The sequence below is a fragment of the Hyperolius riggenbachi genome, chromosome 7, assembly GCF_040937935.1.
Source record: "Hyperolius riggenbachi isolate aHypRig1 chromosome 7, aHypRig1.pri, whole genome shotgun sequence".
Lineage (NCBI taxonomy): Eukaryota > Metazoa > Chordata > Amphibia > Anura > Hyperoliidae > Hyperolius > Hyperolius riggenbachi.
The window spans coordinates 300,719,370-300,737,578 of NC_090652.1; the positions used below are offsets into that span (position 1 = coordinate 300,719,370).

Genomic DNA, 18,209 nt, shown 5'->3' on the forward strand with positions numbered 1-18,209 from the left:
GCCCTGCCCCATGTCCTGCCAGTCTGCCTGCCACACAGCCCTGCACCATGTCCAGCCGTCCTCCTGGCATACAGCCCTGCACCATGTCCGGCCGTCCTCCTGGCATACAGCCCTGCACCATGTCCGGCCGTCCTCCTGGCACAAAGCCCTGCACCATGTCCTGCCCATCTGCCTGCCACACATCCCTGCTCCATGTCCTGCCGTCCTCCTGGCACAAAGCCCTGCACCATGTCCTGCCCATCTGCCTGCCACACAGCCCTGCACCATGTCCTGCCAGTCTGCCTGGCACACAGCCCTGCACCATGTCCTGCCAGTCTGCCTGGCACACAGCCCTGCATCATGTCCTGTCAGTCTGCCTGGCACACAGCCCTGCATCATGTCCTGCCAGTCTGCCTGGCACACAGCCCTGCACCATGTCCTGCCAGTCTGCCTGGCACACAGCCCTGCATCATGTCCAGCCCATCCGCACACAGCCCTGCACCATGTCTTGCCAGTCTGCCTGGCACACAGCCCTGCACCATGTCTGGCCAGTCTGCCTGGTGCACAACCCTGCACCATGTCCGGCCAGTCTGCCTGGCACACAGTCCTGCACCATGTCCTGCCAGTCTGCCTGCCACACAGCCCTGCACCATGTCCGGCCAGTCTGCCTGGCACACAGCCCTGCACCATGTCCGGCCTGTCTGCCTGGCACATAGTCCTGCACTGTGTATAGTCCATCCGCCTGGCACATAGTCCTGCACCACGTTTTAATACTGATGCATTATGCATTATGATGCATAAGTGATATTTCTCTCATGAAGAGCAGAATGATGACTCATTACTGTGCTGATCCTCTTCATTGTCCAATCAGCGGACAAGGGCGGAGCTTTGCCCAAACTGCAACGATCCTCTGCAGAGTGGAGAGAAGGCAAGTCACAGAGCTGCAGAGATAGGGGCTCTCTGAACTGACATGATGAAAACCTTTCAGACATTTAGTAGATATGTTATTCCAGCTGTGTGTTTATCAGTGCCTCTGGAGTTCAAATGTAATGTTAAATAGGATTCATACATTATTCTATCCTGAATGCTTCACAGTGGCCGCTGTCTAACCTCGATTGTTGTGCGCAGTACAGCGGTCAGACAGAGCCGGCCGAACGCACAATGATTTCCCAGCACAAACGTAGATCTGTCCTGTGTGTGAATGCGCCATTGTGCGGAGTCCGTCTGAGCTCTGAGCCTGCAGACATCAGTGGTAATCGGAGAGGAAGGGGATTTCCACCCTGATGATCTTATCATCCACCAATGCTGAGCGGAGGACAGTCACGCGGTCGCTATACGATGAATAAAGGTGCCCTTACATCTACCGATACCATCTATCAAATTGGATGAAAAATCGGTGCCGACAAAAGCATGCCGATTGGGTTGATATGTTAGATCGGGTGCCCGGCGGTAATGGCATGCGCTAATTACTGTCCCCCCAAGTATATAATGCCCCTCCCCCCATGCAGTTAAATTTTACCTGCCGCCGTTGTCATCGCACTCCTTCCAGATTCGCGCCCCAAGTATTACGTTGTGGGCAGCATGGTGGCGGAGTGGATAGCACTCTCACCTTACATCGCTGGGTCCGCGGTTCGAATTCAAGCCAGGGAACAATCTGCAAGGAGTTTGTATGTTCTCCCCGTGTCTGTGCGGGTTTCCTCCGGGCACTCTAATTTCCTCCCACACCCCATAAACATACATGTAAGTTAACCACTTGAGGACCAGGGGATTTTTCCCTGCGCTGTGCTGGGTGGGCTCTTCAGCCCACAGCACAGATCGTGTTGCAGGCAGGGCGATCAGACTCCCCCCCCCCTTTTTCCCCACTAGGGGGATGTCCTGCTGGGGGGGGGGGGGGTCTGATTGCCGCCACCTAGTTGTGCCTTTCGGGGGGGCTCCTCAAAGCCCCCCTCCGCAGCGCTATTCTGCCCTCCCTCTCCTTCTCTCCCCTCCTCGCTGTGGGTGGCACAGGACGGCGATCCGTCCTGTACCGCCTCTGATAGGCTTCAGCCTATCAGATGCCGGCGATCCCCGGCCAATCAGAGCCCGATGAGCGCTGATCTCCTTCACGGCGCTGCTGCGACAGCAGCGCCGTACGCTGTAAACACCGGGGATTTCTTCCCCGGGTGTTTACAATTAGCCTGCGAGCCGCGGTCGGAGGCTCGTAGGCTGTTTACGGAGACACACTCCGTGAACTGACATGGAACCGTCGCTCGAACGAGCGGCCGTTTCCATGGAAAACCACTTACGACCAGCCGCCGCCTGTTGGCGTTAGGCGGTTAAATGGCTTCCCCCCAAATTGGCCCTAAACTATGATACATGCACTACACAATACATACATAGACATTCAACTATGTTTGGGATGTATGCAGAACAATCCTGCTTGCCTAGAACTTCATATTATATCATGTCACCTCTGATAACCTCCAACATTCACTACTTGCTGACCTTATTAGGACATCTTCTAGCTCATGCAGCTTATTATGGGTAGCCCAGGTATTGGCAGCAGCAGCAACCATACTGTACACACTGCTCACAGCTCCACTTACCACAGAACAAATTATACTAATATACTGTATACTTGTCAGAATCAGAGCTCTAATGGATGGAACTAAAATCCATAATGGCTGCATTAACGTAGCCTGTGGTCTTTGCTGAGAATTATTCATATAATGAATATATACAGTATAATGAATATATGATGAGAGCGGATCAGAAAAGCACAGAATATGCTCAGCAACCATCAGGCGGATTGCAAATTACATTCATTTTCTTTTACTGTAGCATTATTCATTGGTTTACTTTGACATTCAATTTGCAATTAACGCAAACCTCAGGCGAACCTAAGAAACAAATGAGATACTTACAGCACCTTTGTTTTTAAATCTTGTTCTTGTGGCACAAAGAAATATATACATACATCAAATACTTGACAAAAGTTCAGTCATAAAAGGCCACATTTTGTTTAACCTCTTGGCGGTTACCCAGAGCTATGGTCGGGGCAGAAAACAGCAGCTCAGAGCGGTAACCCCAACCTACACTCAGGGTAGCCGCCGGAGGCTCTGTGCAGAGCAATGCGTGCAACGGGCGTTTCAACTCACCGCCTGGGGGATCCCGACGTCGGCCACCATTCTTCTTCTGCGCCTCCGAGGCTCTACTTCCCCCTGGTGAGATCGCAGTCTGTCGTCATGGCGACAGCTGGCAATCTCACTTTAGGGTTACAGCTCCACCCAGAGAACGGAAGAAAAACTGCAGCGCTGGAGCCCAGGGAAGTCAGTAAGTGCTGGGGCTGCTGAAGACTGTATAGGCTGTATCTCCCTCCCCTTCCCTCCTCCCCTCCGAGAGCCTGTATTGAACAGGATGGCGATCCGTCCTGTTCCGCCTCTCATAGGCATCAGCCTAAGAGAGGACGGCGATCCTCAGACAATCAGAGGCCGGGGATTGCCGATCTCGTACAGCACTGCTGGGGACCGCAGCACTGTACGCATGTAAACAAAGGGGATTTCTTTCCCCTTATGTTTATAAGCAGCCTGCTAGCCGCGATCGGCGGCTAGCAGGCTAACCACGGAGCTCCGCTCCGTGAACGGGCAGGGAATGATCGCGCATGCGCGCGGCCGTTCCCTGAGAAACTGCTGCCCCCAGGACTTGACGCCAATTGGCGTTAGACGGTCCTGGGGCTACCGCCGCATTCACGCTCATTTGCGTGACACGGTCCTTAGGTAGTTAAAATGAAAATCTGCACTAACTTGGGACTCGATCACGTGCGTGTTGCCGTAAGCCTCCTGCACATGCGTGGTTCTCGAAAGAATGAACTGTGCATGCGCAGGACACCTACGGCAACTGGCACGTGATCGAGCTGGGTGCGTGGACGGGCCAAGCAGTTGCGCATGACTTCGCCTGAAATCGATAGGTTAGCAGGGCTGCCAGCGGGACCTCGGAGGGGACCCAGAAGACGCAGAGGGACCTCACAGGCTACGGTGTGCTGGAGGAAGGTAAGTGCAGATTTTCATTTTGAGCGTATGCTCAGGGTCCCTTTAACTACTTTGGCGTGAATGCGCCAGTTCCCCCAGGACCGGGTAACGCCAATTGGCGTCAATTCCTGGGGGCTGTTTTGCTGGGGATTGCGCCAGCATCCTTGCTTGAATGATTTTGAGAGATGAGATGAAGCTCCACTCCGTCATCAGTCTTCTAGTGGCGATGGCCGCTAGGAGACTGTTAGACGGCGAAAATGTTAGAGACTGGAGATTGTTAGACGGCCGTCTATTTACACTGTACAGCGCTGTGATCTACGGCAGCGCTGTACTAGGGACAGCCGTGTCACTCGGCTGTCCCCTGGGGAGGCACAAGAGCGATCGGCTCTCATAGGCTGATGGGAGACTGAAGGCGGGGCGGAGCTCCGCCTTCCAAGCAAAAGGGTTGGGGGGGGGGGGGGGGGACGGGTTTGGGGGTAAGAGGTTAAAGAGGAGAGCAAAGAGCAAGACAAGATAACATATTCCGTACAGCATCGTTGAAGAGCGAAGCCTCTGGATCCTTCTCAAGATCATCGCTGCTGCCCGTGACCCTCTTCAAGTTTGCGTCCATGCTGCGCCTGCGCAGTACCACGGAGATACTTTTCGGTGAACAGCTCTGAAAGTACGGCCACGCTCATGCACCAGGAGGACTGTTCCAGGGAAGGATCCTCACCGAGGGCTCAAACCCAGTAGCAGCGTTTTTAGTTTTGAAAACGCTCTCCCTATCACTTGAATGAGAATTGTGGTAAAATCGCTGCAGAATTGCTACAAAATTGGCACAAACATTTTAAGGCTCCCTGCACACTGCATGCGTTTTCGATTTTTAATCGGTTTTTACATCCGAATCCGATTTTTAATCATTACTGCATGCTGCGTTTTTTCCTCCGTTTTTCTGTTGCTTGCATTCAGGGAAAATCGGAATTGCAAATCGGAATCGCAAATCGGATTTGCAGTGTGCAGGGAGCCTTACAGCCATTTTGCCATAATTTTACTGCGATTCTCATTTAGTTGAACGGGAGACCATTTTCAAAATGCTGGCAAAAAACAAGAAGTATAAAAAAAAAAAAAAGAAACACTGCTACTGGGTTTGAGCCCTCAGACAATTTTGGCAGAACTCAAGAATTGCTCTATAAATATACAACATGCCATCTGACCCTTGGTGGCCCCAAAATGATGCTGGGACAAGGTCCTCCAGCACCTAAGGCTGAGACACCAAAGTGCGCCCCTCCATCCCTCCCACCCCAGCCGTCACACACTGATTGCTATTAGACTAAGAGGGCCACAGGGCCCACAACCTCCCCAACACCTTAATATCTAGTTATCTAGCTTGCAGTCACTGCCATGTATTCCCTTTTCTTGTTTCTTTCTGATTCAAACACAATTAGGAATGAAAGCTGAGTGAGCTGTGCGCCCCCTCCTACACTGCGCCCTGAGGCTGGAGCCTCTTCAGCCTATGCCTCCGCCCTTGGGTGCACTTTAAAGGATACGCGAGGCAAAGTAATTTGTACGAATGGGGCAGCAGTCCTCATGCCCATCCATTCTCCTCCGTTCCCTCGTAAATGCCCCCGTACATTGTGCCAGGTTGCGCACATCCTTGATTGCGCATCGGACATGTCATATTTATCATTGCTAACATGGCATGTCCGAATTCCGGCCTGTGTGCGGGAATTATCACGTACTGCACAAGAGTGCGTTTCAGTCGCTGCAATGGACATGGCCGATCCTTTGCAAATGGGCATATATGAACATATACATAACGGCTAACGCTGCTTATCGTCCAAACTAATACCGTTCTTTTTTGGAACGATTCTCAACCAACCTGTTCCTCACTTGTTTCCAGCGACAGCGGTCCAACATGTGTACGGAAGTTTACTTCCGCAGCCACTATTCCTGAAAATCCTGATCATTCTTATACCTTCCAATGTTTTGAGATAAGAAAGAGGGACACTTAAGCCACACCCCTGACACACCCCTAATCACGCCCTTGGCACACCCCTAGTCACGCATACCATAAAGATTTCATAAGAAAAATTTGTTGCTTTATCAAACCACACTGGTCCTGTCTATCCTGGTTCATATTCCTTCATATTAACATTTTAAAATAATAAATATGTCAATTTAAAGGATGGGAATAAAATGTAGGACTCCTTCACATCTAAGCGGGAATCGCGCGATTCCCGCTAACCGTAAGTCCTATTCTAGCCTATGGCAGTGTTCTCACTGCTGTGATCGCGGGTGTTTTGCGATTATAACTAATCACAAACACGTTACCTGCAGCGATTCTGGAGCGATCACAATTAGCATGTATAAAACTGCTAATGGCGATTGCTCCCAAAACGCTAATTTGTCCAGTGATTTTTCCACGTTCAATATCACCCGCTGAAACGCTAACGCAAATTGCTAGCGTTTAGCGATTTTAGATGTGAAAGGGGCCTTAAAGTCAATCAAACACGTTTTCAGTAGAAAATACATATATTTACACAGATCTGTATATCAATCCTGAAAGAGGGACAAATGAGAAAGAAAGGGCTGGTTCAGACGGACGTTTGCAGAGCGTTTACTGCCAGCGTTCGGGGCTTGGCGTTAAACGCTCCCATTCAAGTGAATGGGAGCGTTTGTACCAAGCTTTTACGCGCGTTTGCACAAACGCGGTGTTCAGGTCCCGATTTTCACTGGCGTTCAAGGAGCCCTTGGAAGCTACATGTTGCTTCCAGGGGCGGTTAACCGCGACGGGTAATGTCCCGCTAGGGGAAGAAAAAACGCGACCGCATCCGAACGCATTGCGAACGCTGCTGAAAGCCTGAACGCATTGCCGCCGCGACGCCAACGAACGCGACGCCTCCAAACGTCTGTCTGAACCAGCCCAAAGAGAGACAAGGCTCTTAAAGAGGGACTGTCCCTCCAAAAGAGGGACAGTTGGGAGCTATGCGTTCTGAAGTGCAGAAAGTTATTATCTGTTCAGGGTTGTGGCTTCTGATCTCTACAATCCTTCCTGATCTTGTGATCTCTTCCAGATCCCCCAGCGCCCCCTCTTGCTACTTTTGCTAGCCCTCCTCTAATCTGCTTATGTCCTCTCTCTGCGCTTCCTGGAGCGGCCGCTAGAGGCCGCTGCTGCTCTGATCGCCATCACGTCAGGCGGAACGGATCCTCCGAGAATAGCGGCCCGGGGAAGAGTTTCCTAGCTGCTCCGAGGAAGTCTGGAGAGATGGCGCGAGCGGCAAAGGTGTGAATGAGTCACAGAGAGGGAAGGGGAGCAGTGAGTGACATGGGTGGGGGATGGAGGGGTGACATGGGGGAAGATGGGAGGGTGACATGAGTAGAGAGCAGACCATTATACTGCAGAGAGTAGAACCCTAAGGTGTGTTACTATAGAGACCCCCTCTGTATATGTATGACGTCACTTCCTCCTGTCACCTTCTACCATCCTCATGCTATATGTGTATCTTATATATTGCATATAATGTATATTTCACATGGGGTGTAGACTCTGCTTGTTACTCATTACTATTGTGATTAGCTGCAGATCATTCCCAGCAAATTATTATTATTATTATTATTTATTAGATTTATATAGCGCCAACATATTACGCAGCGCTGTACAATAAATAGGCTTACAGACAATGATAACAGGGTTGACAGAACAATACAGGTAACGGACCATAGAGACAACAATACAGGTAATAGCAATAAGATACACAACACAATGCAGATAATAGTACAATGCCAGATCATAAACTGGAATGGTAGTGGTAAAAAATTACCAGTTCCAAATTCTGGGTAAAGTGCACACAGTCAAGTATGATACACAAGGGAAGAGGGCCCTGCCAAAGGCTTACAATCTAGAGGGAGGGGCTGGTGACACAAAAGGAGGGGGTGCATCAAGAAGTTATTGGCAGAAAGGATTAGGGTAGTGTCGAGTTGATGTAGGCCTCCTTGAAGAAGTGAGTTTTGAGTGCTTTTTTGAAGGTGTTGAAGGTGGGAGCAAGCCTGATGGGCAGCGGGAGAGAGTTCCACAGGATAGGGGCAGCTCTAGTGAAGTCCTGCAGTCTGGCATGGGAGTGCGAGATGCGTGGGGTGGTTAAGAGGAGGTCGTTGGAGGAGCGAAGTGGGCGGCCAGGTGTATATCTGCTGACCAGGTCAGAGATGTAGGTTGGGCAGGACTTGTGTAAGGATTGACTGCTGCCTGCTCACTGCCCAGAGATGTGAGGAGGATGGATAACACTAGTAGTATTAATCACACACCATGTGTTTTACCAGCTGGCTATCATTATCTAATGTACACACATCCAATCTTGATTGGCCAATGTTACCACCTCCATGTAGTATGAGAGCTCACCTGCACACTCTGTTCATAGTATTCAGGCTACTTTTACACGTGGTGCAGTGCGATTGTCCTGTCACAGGAGAGCCCATGGCAAGATGATCGCACCCCACCACTCCCCCGTGCATATTACCCTGCGGCAGAGCGGGTGATCGTCTACTTTAGGGCACCAAACCGGAAACCTCATCAAGAACAGTTCTCCTATCACAACACCCTCTACAGCATGAAGCTTTGCGATTGGGCAAATAGTGTGGGCGTAGTTTACTACAACTTATTGGAAACCTAGCAGTGTGAGATGGTGCGGCCCACCCAGCCACGTAAGCTGAATTTACCTATGAGGTTTCCTGCTGGGTCTCCTAAAGTAGACAAATGCTGCAGAGGGCGGCGACTAGGGATGCTCTCACGAGTAATAACGAGTGTGTAAACACTCAAATTTGTGATTTAAATGAGCATTCATTAGCTCGGGTGTGCAGCTGGGACATAAGGGGTTATTTACCCATAATTCTGCGTCCTCTCTGCGCTCCAAATAGCTTGCACGCGTCCTAAGCCTCATCACCACGCACTTCCTCCTTCCGGTTGAAGGAGGAAGTGGCCGCAGTGAGGCTTGCAATGTGTCCAATAGGACGCGTGCAAGCTATTTGGAGCGCAGGGAGTACGTGGAATTATGGGTAAATAACCCCTTATGTCACCGCCGCACACCTGAGCTAATTAATGCTTATTTAAATCACAAATTCAAGTGTTTACACACTCGTTATTACTTGTGAGAGCATCCCTAGCGGTAACAGGGTAAGATGCGTTGCACTGCTCAATGAAGCGCTCCCTGCTGGACAGGAACTACGTCACTGCAGTTTCGTCACTATCTTCCTGCATGCTGCGATCGCAGATACACGCTTACTGCATCGCCATAGACTTGCATTGCTGGGTAAAACTGCGGCAACCTTGTATTGATTTTGCAACTTCTGTCACACCATGTCGCCATAGTGTCAAAGTCCCCATAGAATTACATTACCCTCGCGACTAGCTGCGGTGGGGGAGAATGCTGCGAATGCAACGAAATGCGATAAGTGTGAAAGTAGAGTCAAAATTAGTTTGACCTCATACTACATGGAGGTGGTAAAGTTGGCCAATCAGGATTGGTAGTGTGTACATGGCTTTACTATACGAGGGTCATCCAGAAAGTACCCGCTGTTACTGTAGGTAATGCTTTGCCAAAACTCCATATTGCCCATCACCTTCACACTGAGGCCCAGAGCTGGGACAAGGTCCTCCGGCACCCAAGGCTGAAACATCAAAGTGCGCCCCTCCATCCCTCCCACCCCAGCCGTCACACACTGATTGCTATTAGACTAAGAGATGCCCCAGGGCCCCCAACACCTTAATCTCTAGTTATCTGGCTGCAGTCACTGCCATGTAACACCTTTTCTTATTTCTCTCTGCTTCAAACACAATGAATGATAGCTGAGTGAGCTGTGCGCCCCCTCCTACACTGCGCCCTTAGGCTGGAGCCTCTCTCGCCTCTGCCTCAACCCGGTCCTGCTTAGGCCTGCCTTTCCTCTTAGGAACAATAGATATTAAATATTGTTTGTTTGTCACCACCTTATTTCACTCCAGTGTGAATATTCTCTGAATTAAATTTCTATAAGAAATAATAAAATTAGAAAATGGTCATTGCAGTGTGGGAGACAATAGATGAAATCGCCATTGGACATGCCTGGACTGCTCCTATCCTGGAACAAAATGCTGTTCCTCCTTTCTTCCACAAGATGGCAGTGTTCACATGCTGGTCACTGTGTGTGCTTTTGCTTGTTTTATGCACTAGTTTTCCTCCTCTTTGTGTTTTGTGCAGCAAATGCCCTTTGCGATTGCTACAGTTTGTTTGTTTTTGGTTTTTTTTTTTAGCTCCGCCACATTAGATAAAAGCTCTAAATAAATTAAAAAAAAAAAAAAAAAAAGAAAAGAAATGAAAGCACAAAGGGGATGGTTGCAGGACTGATAGGGAGCAGATGGTGGCCATACATCTGTAGATTTGGAGGCTGATCAACCATCTTATTCGGAACGCACATTCCCGACACACACCATCTTTCTGGGCACTGCTGACAGTGCCTGTGCTCCCAGAGTCCGTGCAATCCTATGGCAATGGACAGTGTCTGTTTCCCCATGCATTTCACTTTCGCTGCCATTAGGGGCCTCCTCTGCTGCTGGCACTGCCGTAGGTCTCGGGCAAGTGCTGGTATATATCTGTCCAAGTCCCAGCAGAAGCATGCAGCTCCCATTGGGTTGCAATAGACCAGTGATTTGCAAACTTAGCTCTCCAGCTGTAAAGGAACTACAAGTCCCACAATGCATTGCAGGAGTCTGACAGCCACAGTCATGATTCAGAAAGGCAAATGCATTGTGGGACTTGTAGTTCTTTAACCTCCCTGTCAGTAAGCCTGAGCTCAGCTCGGGCTATGCCACGCAGGAGTATTTTTCAGGCCCTGCTGGGCTGATTTGCATTTTTTTATTTTTTATTACACGCAGCTAGCACTTTGCTAGCTGCGTGCATTACCTGATCGCCTCCGCGCCGATTCGCCGCTACCCGCTGCATTAGAGGGTGCCCCCCCCCCCAGACCCCGTGTGCTGCCTGGCCAATCAGTGCCAGGCAGCGCTGAGAGGTGGATCAGGACTCCCTCTGACGTCATCGCCCGTCACCATGGCGACGGGGGAAGCCCTAATGGAAATCCCGTTCAGAACGGGATTTCCTGACGGGCCTGATTGCCGGAGGCGATCGGAGGGGGTGGGGGGGATGCCGCAGCTCAGCGGCTGTCATGTAGTAGCGCTAGGCTAGCTGCATGATTAAAAATAAAAAAAATTAAAAAAAATAGTGCTGCGCTGCCCTCTGGCGGTTGTAATTGATCGCCAGGGAGGTTAAATAAAATGTGCTGTATATGCTTAAGCTAGCACTTGGCTAGCTAACTATGTCCCCCAAGTTTCGCCGCTGTGCTCTGATCCCCCTGATCAGCGCCATAATACGTACCCCCCAGGATCCTGCGATGGCGCAGCCTCCCAATCAGCTCCAGATTTCGCTATGGGCAGGATCGGGACTGCGCATGACGTTGATGACGTCATGTCCGATAGTCGCCATAGCGACGAGTGAAGCTGAATGGTGAAGCTGCGGCTCTCGCGGAATTGCAGGGGGGTAAATATTGCCGGCGGCGATCGGGGGGCTTTAGTTAGGTGCGGCGGGGCTTGGGGGACATAGTTAGCTAGCGAAGTGCTAACTAAAACATAATAAACACATTTTATTAAAAAAAAATCCTCCTGCGGACTCGGCATCTGAAACTGCGTACCGCCAGGGAGGTTAACAGCTGGAGAGCCAAGTTTGCAGATTACTGCAATAGACCAACTGGATTCTCCCTTGCACCAGGGAGGATTCTCATTGGTTCGCTGAGTGGTGGTTACTAGGGAGATTTCAGTTGGTCTTATGGAATCCAGTGGTAGTCTTCTTCTGCCGGGGCTCTGATCTATGTACTGCGCTTGTCCCCTGAGCCCAGCAGCAGTGCCAGCAGTGGCAGTGGACCCAAATGGCGGCAGGAGCGGACCAGATGCACAATGGTAATTAGTTTAAATACCTTGCCGGGGCACAGCGTACGCGCTCAGGTGAATACTCTTGTGAATCCACCGTTGTTTATCTGGCATAGTGTGAACCCAGCCTTAGGCCTGGCACGCACTGGAGGGTAAGATGAACAGACTTGACGGATACTGTGTTAACTATAGGATATATTCATGCATCGTCTGACTAAAAGGGGCCATACATCAGGTGACTTGGCGGCCAATATCGGCCATCCAATTCGATTATTTTAATTGGATGAAAATCGGTGCTGCCCAGTGCATGCCCAATTGATGATGTACCCAATATCAGGCTGAAATTAGTCTCATTAATCAGTGGACAATGCTGCAAGTTGTAGGGCCGTCCTGATCCGTCGGGGTGGTAACAGCAAGCGATATTGGGACAAGTGACGAAAGCCCTGAAGCTGTCCTTCCTAATTATCCATTTTACCCTGCTGCTGCGCAGTTCACTATACTGTCTGCCTCCGTCCATACATGAGACCAGCGTGTTTTGCAGCGTATGTGTGACTTAGTGTCACACGCGCCCATGTTACTATGGCAGCCACATGGGACATATATATGGAAGGAGAAGCCCAGAGGCAGCGACGGATGCGGACAGTATATCGGGGGGGGGGGGGGGGCACATTATACATTAGGGGGGACAGCATCAGGCTAGCGAGGAGGCACACAAAGCCAATTCATGATCAATTTCAGCTTGGAATTGATCGGGAATCGGCTTGCAGTTTACGGGCAGCCGACAGATCTCTCTCTAATCAGATTCGATCAGAGAGAGATTTGTCTCTTGGTCGATCTGCCTGTCATTGCTACATCTATGGCTACCTTATGGGGATAAAGAAGAAGCTCTCGTCCTCCACCCACCTGTTCCATCTGTAGCTGAGATGAGCTTTCTGCTGCTGATTGTACAGTCCTGTGTACATGTAAGATCCCTGATGATCTGTTTCCATCATTTCAGGTGATAGTAACAGTCACTGCACAGGCACACTGCTAATGGATACACTGTATATAATAACCCTTTTATGTCGTCATTAAGTCACAGTGATTGGATGACTGTCTTGCAGAGCGCGGTGGTGCTGTGTGTGGATGTGGGCCTGGCGATGACGCACCCCTACCAGGGGGAGGAGACGGCGTTCGAACTGGCGAAGAAAGTGGTGATGCTGTTTGTGCAAAGACAGGTAATGCATAACGTGTGCACACTATAGACGCACACTCACGCACTGTACACACACATACAGTATGCCTACACAGCATATTCACACACATGTACTGTACATACACACATGCGCACACATACAGTATGCATACAGAACACATTCACACATGCATGCACTGTGTGTACACACGCGCACGCCAACATACAGTATGCATACTCGGCACATTCACACACGCATGCACCGTATACACACACACACACACACACACACACACTGCATACATGGCATATTCAGACACGCATGCACCGTATACACACACACACACACTGCATACATGGCATATTCAGACACGCATGCACCGTGTATACACACACACACACACTGCATACATGGCATATTCAGACACGCATGCACCGTATATACACACACACACACACTGCATACATGGCATATTCATTTATTTATAACTTTAGAAGAGGACTATATAAACTGATGCAATCTCAGAGAGGCAAAAAAAGAACTCTGAAAAATATTTATTGACACATGTAGAAAAACATCAAAAACACATGATTCTTCAGCATCACAGTGATTGGTTTTTAAGATACATAAGGTAGATTTGAGTTGACCAATGGTTGTAGCTTTACGGGTATTAAACTTCAAGGCAACGACACATGTTCGTTTCGGGCTTTTTTTGTAAAATTGTATGCGCCCTTCATCAGGCCGTGATACCCAATTCTAAAAATGAAGACGATACATAACAACACATTAAAATCACAAAGTACAATTGATCAAGTGCGACAGAAAAAACTGTCGTACAAAAGAGAGACCACCACCTAGAAAGGTTCATGGCATGTACATCAGGTTCAATCCAAGAACCTACGTGCATGGATCAGACCAAAGATTTGTGAAGAGCTTATAGAAGAATGTGTCAAGATGAGGATAGAAGTAAAGATGAAAAAAGAATAAGAGCCCAAGAACAGAGTAAACCACAGTAAACCAACTTCCTGGGGACTAGTAAATATCAGTCACCATATTCCTAAGTAGGTTACCAGAAAGAGGTGTAAAGTATATAGCACATGAATTGTGACTGGACCAGAGGTTTTGAAAAAATGGTAAAAAATCAACAAACCTGTGAAGCTCAACCGAAAGGGAACCAATCAGGCAACAAAGGCCGAATGCTGGGGGGGGCGTCTGAGCTTACCAGACCCACAAAATCTAGAAAAAAATTGTAAAAAATATATATAGAAACTCAGCAAAGCTCATCCCAATATGGTAGAGTGCCCAAGTATGTAACACACAGCCAGACCTCCCATACACCAAAGGAAAGGAACCCTGTCATATGTATAGTTAAACCTGGGCCATCTTGATATAACATTCAACATGTGAGCACGTATATAGGCTCACACAAAGGCGTGACCCAAAGTCAAACAGCCATAAATATATAAATACCAACAACACCTCTACATAGTTATCTATTTCCATATATTATATCCATGCATATTCCTACCTGGGGCAACATATCTAGATTGTGCATCAAAAATAACTTTAATCATAAGCACAACTATGTATGCAGAAGCATATAGGTAATGTACACAAAGCATTATGCAGTCACTATATATAGTGCAAAGCAGACCATTGGAATAAGTATCCATGACAAGAAGAACAGTTAATCTACAAAGAAGATAAAAAATAAATAATAAAGGGTATATGGACGGATTTACCTTTCCACCGGCTGGAAACAAATGCTGCAAGGTGGGAACCCAGCTAGAAATGACATCGCCTGCCATTTAAATATCCCACCAGGCACTGCTGTCTATTGGAGGCAACCAATCCAGAGCTAGCAAAAACGGACCCACCCTGGAGCGCATCTCCACGTAAACAGAGCGGCTCATAGGAGGCAGTGGAGAAGACGTCGCCCCCTCCCACCGGAAGCGACGTCAGGCTCTTCAAAGACCAATAGGGATACGGCTAGTAGCCATGCTGGAACGCAGAAGGAAGTAAACAGGTCAAGCCTGCAATAGGGGCGCGGCTGGTGACCACGCTCAGGCGCAGGGGAAAGCGAGTGTGTCAAAATCCAAAGGCACCAATGGGGAAACAGCTCATAACCACGCTGGAGCGCAGGAGGAAGTAAGCATACGCTAGAGATACCGATAGGGATATACTATACAATAAACTACTCATAGCCACGCAGGAGCGCAGAGAGAGGTAAGTATAAAGGGGAATGGCTCCCATATAACATCTGATCATAAAGACAGCACACTGACACGACAGAGACATCCTTAGATGTTACAAGAAAAACGGGAAACATCACTAAAAGACTAATTTAAAGGGACATATCAGAATTACCTCAATGTCACCATATAGGCCATCCCTTCATACATAGAGATCTCACCAGTATAAAACACCAAGAAAAGCAGAATGGAGAACAAGCCATATGTCACACGCCCGGGCACCCCCACCAGAGATGGAGAGCTGGAACCCAAAACATCGGATGAGCCCACAAAGGTAATATTGATCAATAATCAATAACCCATAGTCCAGATTTCTTCTAAGAGAGGGAGCTGTAAGAAAAGCGAAAAGAATTTCAACACAAAACTTTCAAGTAAACACAATTTATTTCATACAAACAGACATATAGAATACAGTCGTGTCCAAATGGGCACGACAGTTAGTCTAAAGTGGTCTATATTCAGCATTGAGTCCAGCTGGAGTCAGTGTCTGTAAGAATCTGATCCAGCGGGCCTCTTTATGTAGTAAAATTAGTTCTCTATTTCCACCCCTTCTTGGTGGGGGGACTATATCTAGGACGCAAAATCTCAGCTGATTCGCCGAATGGCCCATAGAGACAAAATGCTGAGCCACCGGGGAATCAATCTGAGATGGATCTAAATTGCGCCTCAGCGCAACATTAATTCTGGACCTGTGCTCAATGATGCGCTCCTTAACGGAACGAGTAGTTTCCCCTACATACATCTTGCCACATGGGCACTTAATACCATATACCACAAATTCAGTATCACATGTGGCAAAATGGGAAAATTTAACTGGGAACCCTTTAATGGGGTGGTTAATGCTTTTCCCCTTTAAAACCAACTGGCAACACGAACAGTGTAGACACGGGAACGTACCCTTGCGCACAGGTGCCAGAAGTCTCTGAGTCCCACCCTTACAGGACCCCATATCTGCCCTGATCAAATGGTCCCTGATTGACTGCGCCCTCTTATAGGCTACCATAGGTGTCTGTTTAAAGGCCGGTATTTCAGCACTGATAGACCGCAGGATAGGCCAGTGCCGCTTGACCACATCCACAACCGTAGCTAAAATCATACGTTCCTGCTTGTCATTAAAAACATGGGTAATGACAAGCAGGAACGTATGATTTTAGCTACGTCCTTTAGTACACTATCCTCTAGGGTTGTGGATGTGGTCAAGCGGCACTGGCCTATCCTGCGGTCTATCAGATATGGGGTCCTGTAAGGGTGGGACTCAGAGACTTCTGGCACCTGTGCGCAAGGGTACGTTCCCGTGTCTACACTGTTCGTGTTGCCAGTTGGTTTTAAAGGGGAAAAGCATTAACCACCCCATGAAAGGGTTCCCAGTTAAATTTTCCCATTTTGCCACATGTGATACTGAATTTGTGGTATATGGTATTAAGTGCCCATGTGGCAAGATGTATGTAGGGGAAACTACTCGTTCCGTTAAGGAGCGCATCATTGAGCACAGGTCCAGAATTAATGTTGCGCTGAGGCGCAATTTAGATCCATCTCAGATTGATTCCCCGGTGGCTCAGCATTTTGTCTCTATGGGCCATTCGGCGAATCAGCTGAGATTTTGCGTCCTAGATATAGTCCCCCCACCAAGAAGGGGTGGAAATAGAGAACTAATTTTACTACATAAAGAGGCCCGCTGGATCAGATTCTTACAGACACTGACTCCAGCTGGACTCAATGCTGAATATAGACCACTTTAGACTAACTGTCGTGCCCATTTGGACACGACTGTATTCTATATGTCTGTTTGTATGAAATAAATTGTGTTTACTTGAAAGTTTTGTGTTGAAATTCTTTTCGCTTTTCTTACAGCTCCCTCTCTTAGAAGAAATCTGGACTATGGGTTATTGATTATTGATCAATATTACCTTTGTGGGCTCATCCGATGTTTTGGGTTCCAGCTCTCCATCTCTGGTGGGGGTGCCCGGGCGTGTGACATATGGCTTGTTCTCCATTCTGCTTTTCTTGGTGTTTTATACTGGTGAGATCTCTATGTATGAAGGGATGGCCTATATGGTGACATTGAGGTAATTCTGATATGTCCCTTTAAATTAGTCTTTTAGTGATGTTTCCCGTTTTTCTTGTAACATCTAAGGATGTCTCTGTCGTGTCAGTGTGCTGTCTTTATGATCAGATGTTATATGGGAGCCATTCCCCTTTATACTTACCTCTCTCTGCGCTCCTGCGTGGCTATGAGTAGTTTATTGTATAGTATATCCCTATCGGTATCTCTAGCGTATGCTTACTTCCTCCTGCGCTCCAGCGTGGTTATGAGCTGTTTCCCCATTGGTGCCTTTGGATTTTGACACACTCGCTTTCCCCTGCGCCTCAGCGTGGTCACCAGCCGCGCCCCTATTGCAGGCTTGACCTGTTTACTTCCTTCTGCGTTCCAGCATGGCTACTAGCCGTATCCCTATTGGTCTTTGAAGAGCCTGACGTCGCTTCCGGTGGGAGGGGGCGACGTCTTCTCCACTGCCTCCTATGAGCCGCTCTGTTTACGTGGAGATGCGCTCCAGGGTGGGTCCGTTTTTGCTAGCTCTGGATTGGTTGCCTCCAATAGACAGCAGTGCCTGGTGGGATATTTAAATGGCAGGCGATGTCATTTCTAGCTGGGTTCCCACCTTGCAGCATTTGTTTCCAGCCGGTGGAAAGGTAAATCCGTCCATATACCCTTTATTATTTATTTTTTATCTTCTTTGTAGATTAACTGTTCTTCTTGTCATGGATACTTAATGCCAATGGTCTGCTTTGCACTATATATAGTGACTGCATAATGCTTTGTGTACATTACCTATATGCTTCTGCATACATAGTTGTGCTTATGATTAAAGTT

General features: G+C 48.5%; 1 protein-coding gene across 4 annotated transcripts in view; it reads left to right on the forward strand.

The window, feature by feature from the left end:
• XRCC5 (X-ray repair cross complementing 5) overlaps positions 1–18,209 on the forward strand; it is a 114,951-nt gene that overhangs the window by 20,616 nt on the left and 76,126 nt on the right. Inside the window, exons 1-2 of one of the 4 annotated variants that reach the window (XM_068246080.1) lie at positions 7,195–7,248; positions 13,014–13,127. In XM_068246080.1, coding sequence (XP_068102181.1) covers positions 7,231–7,248; positions 13,014–13,127 — 132 coding nt within the window. In that variant the 5' untranslated portion in view covers positions 7,195–7,230. Of the gene's footprint in view, positions 1–7,194; positions 7,249–7,363; positions 7,384–7,637; positions 7,703–13,013; positions 13,128–18,209 lie in introns of those variants that run through there. The other 3 variants (XM_068246084.1, XM_068246083.1, XM_068246081.1) reach the window with 3 other exon arrangements.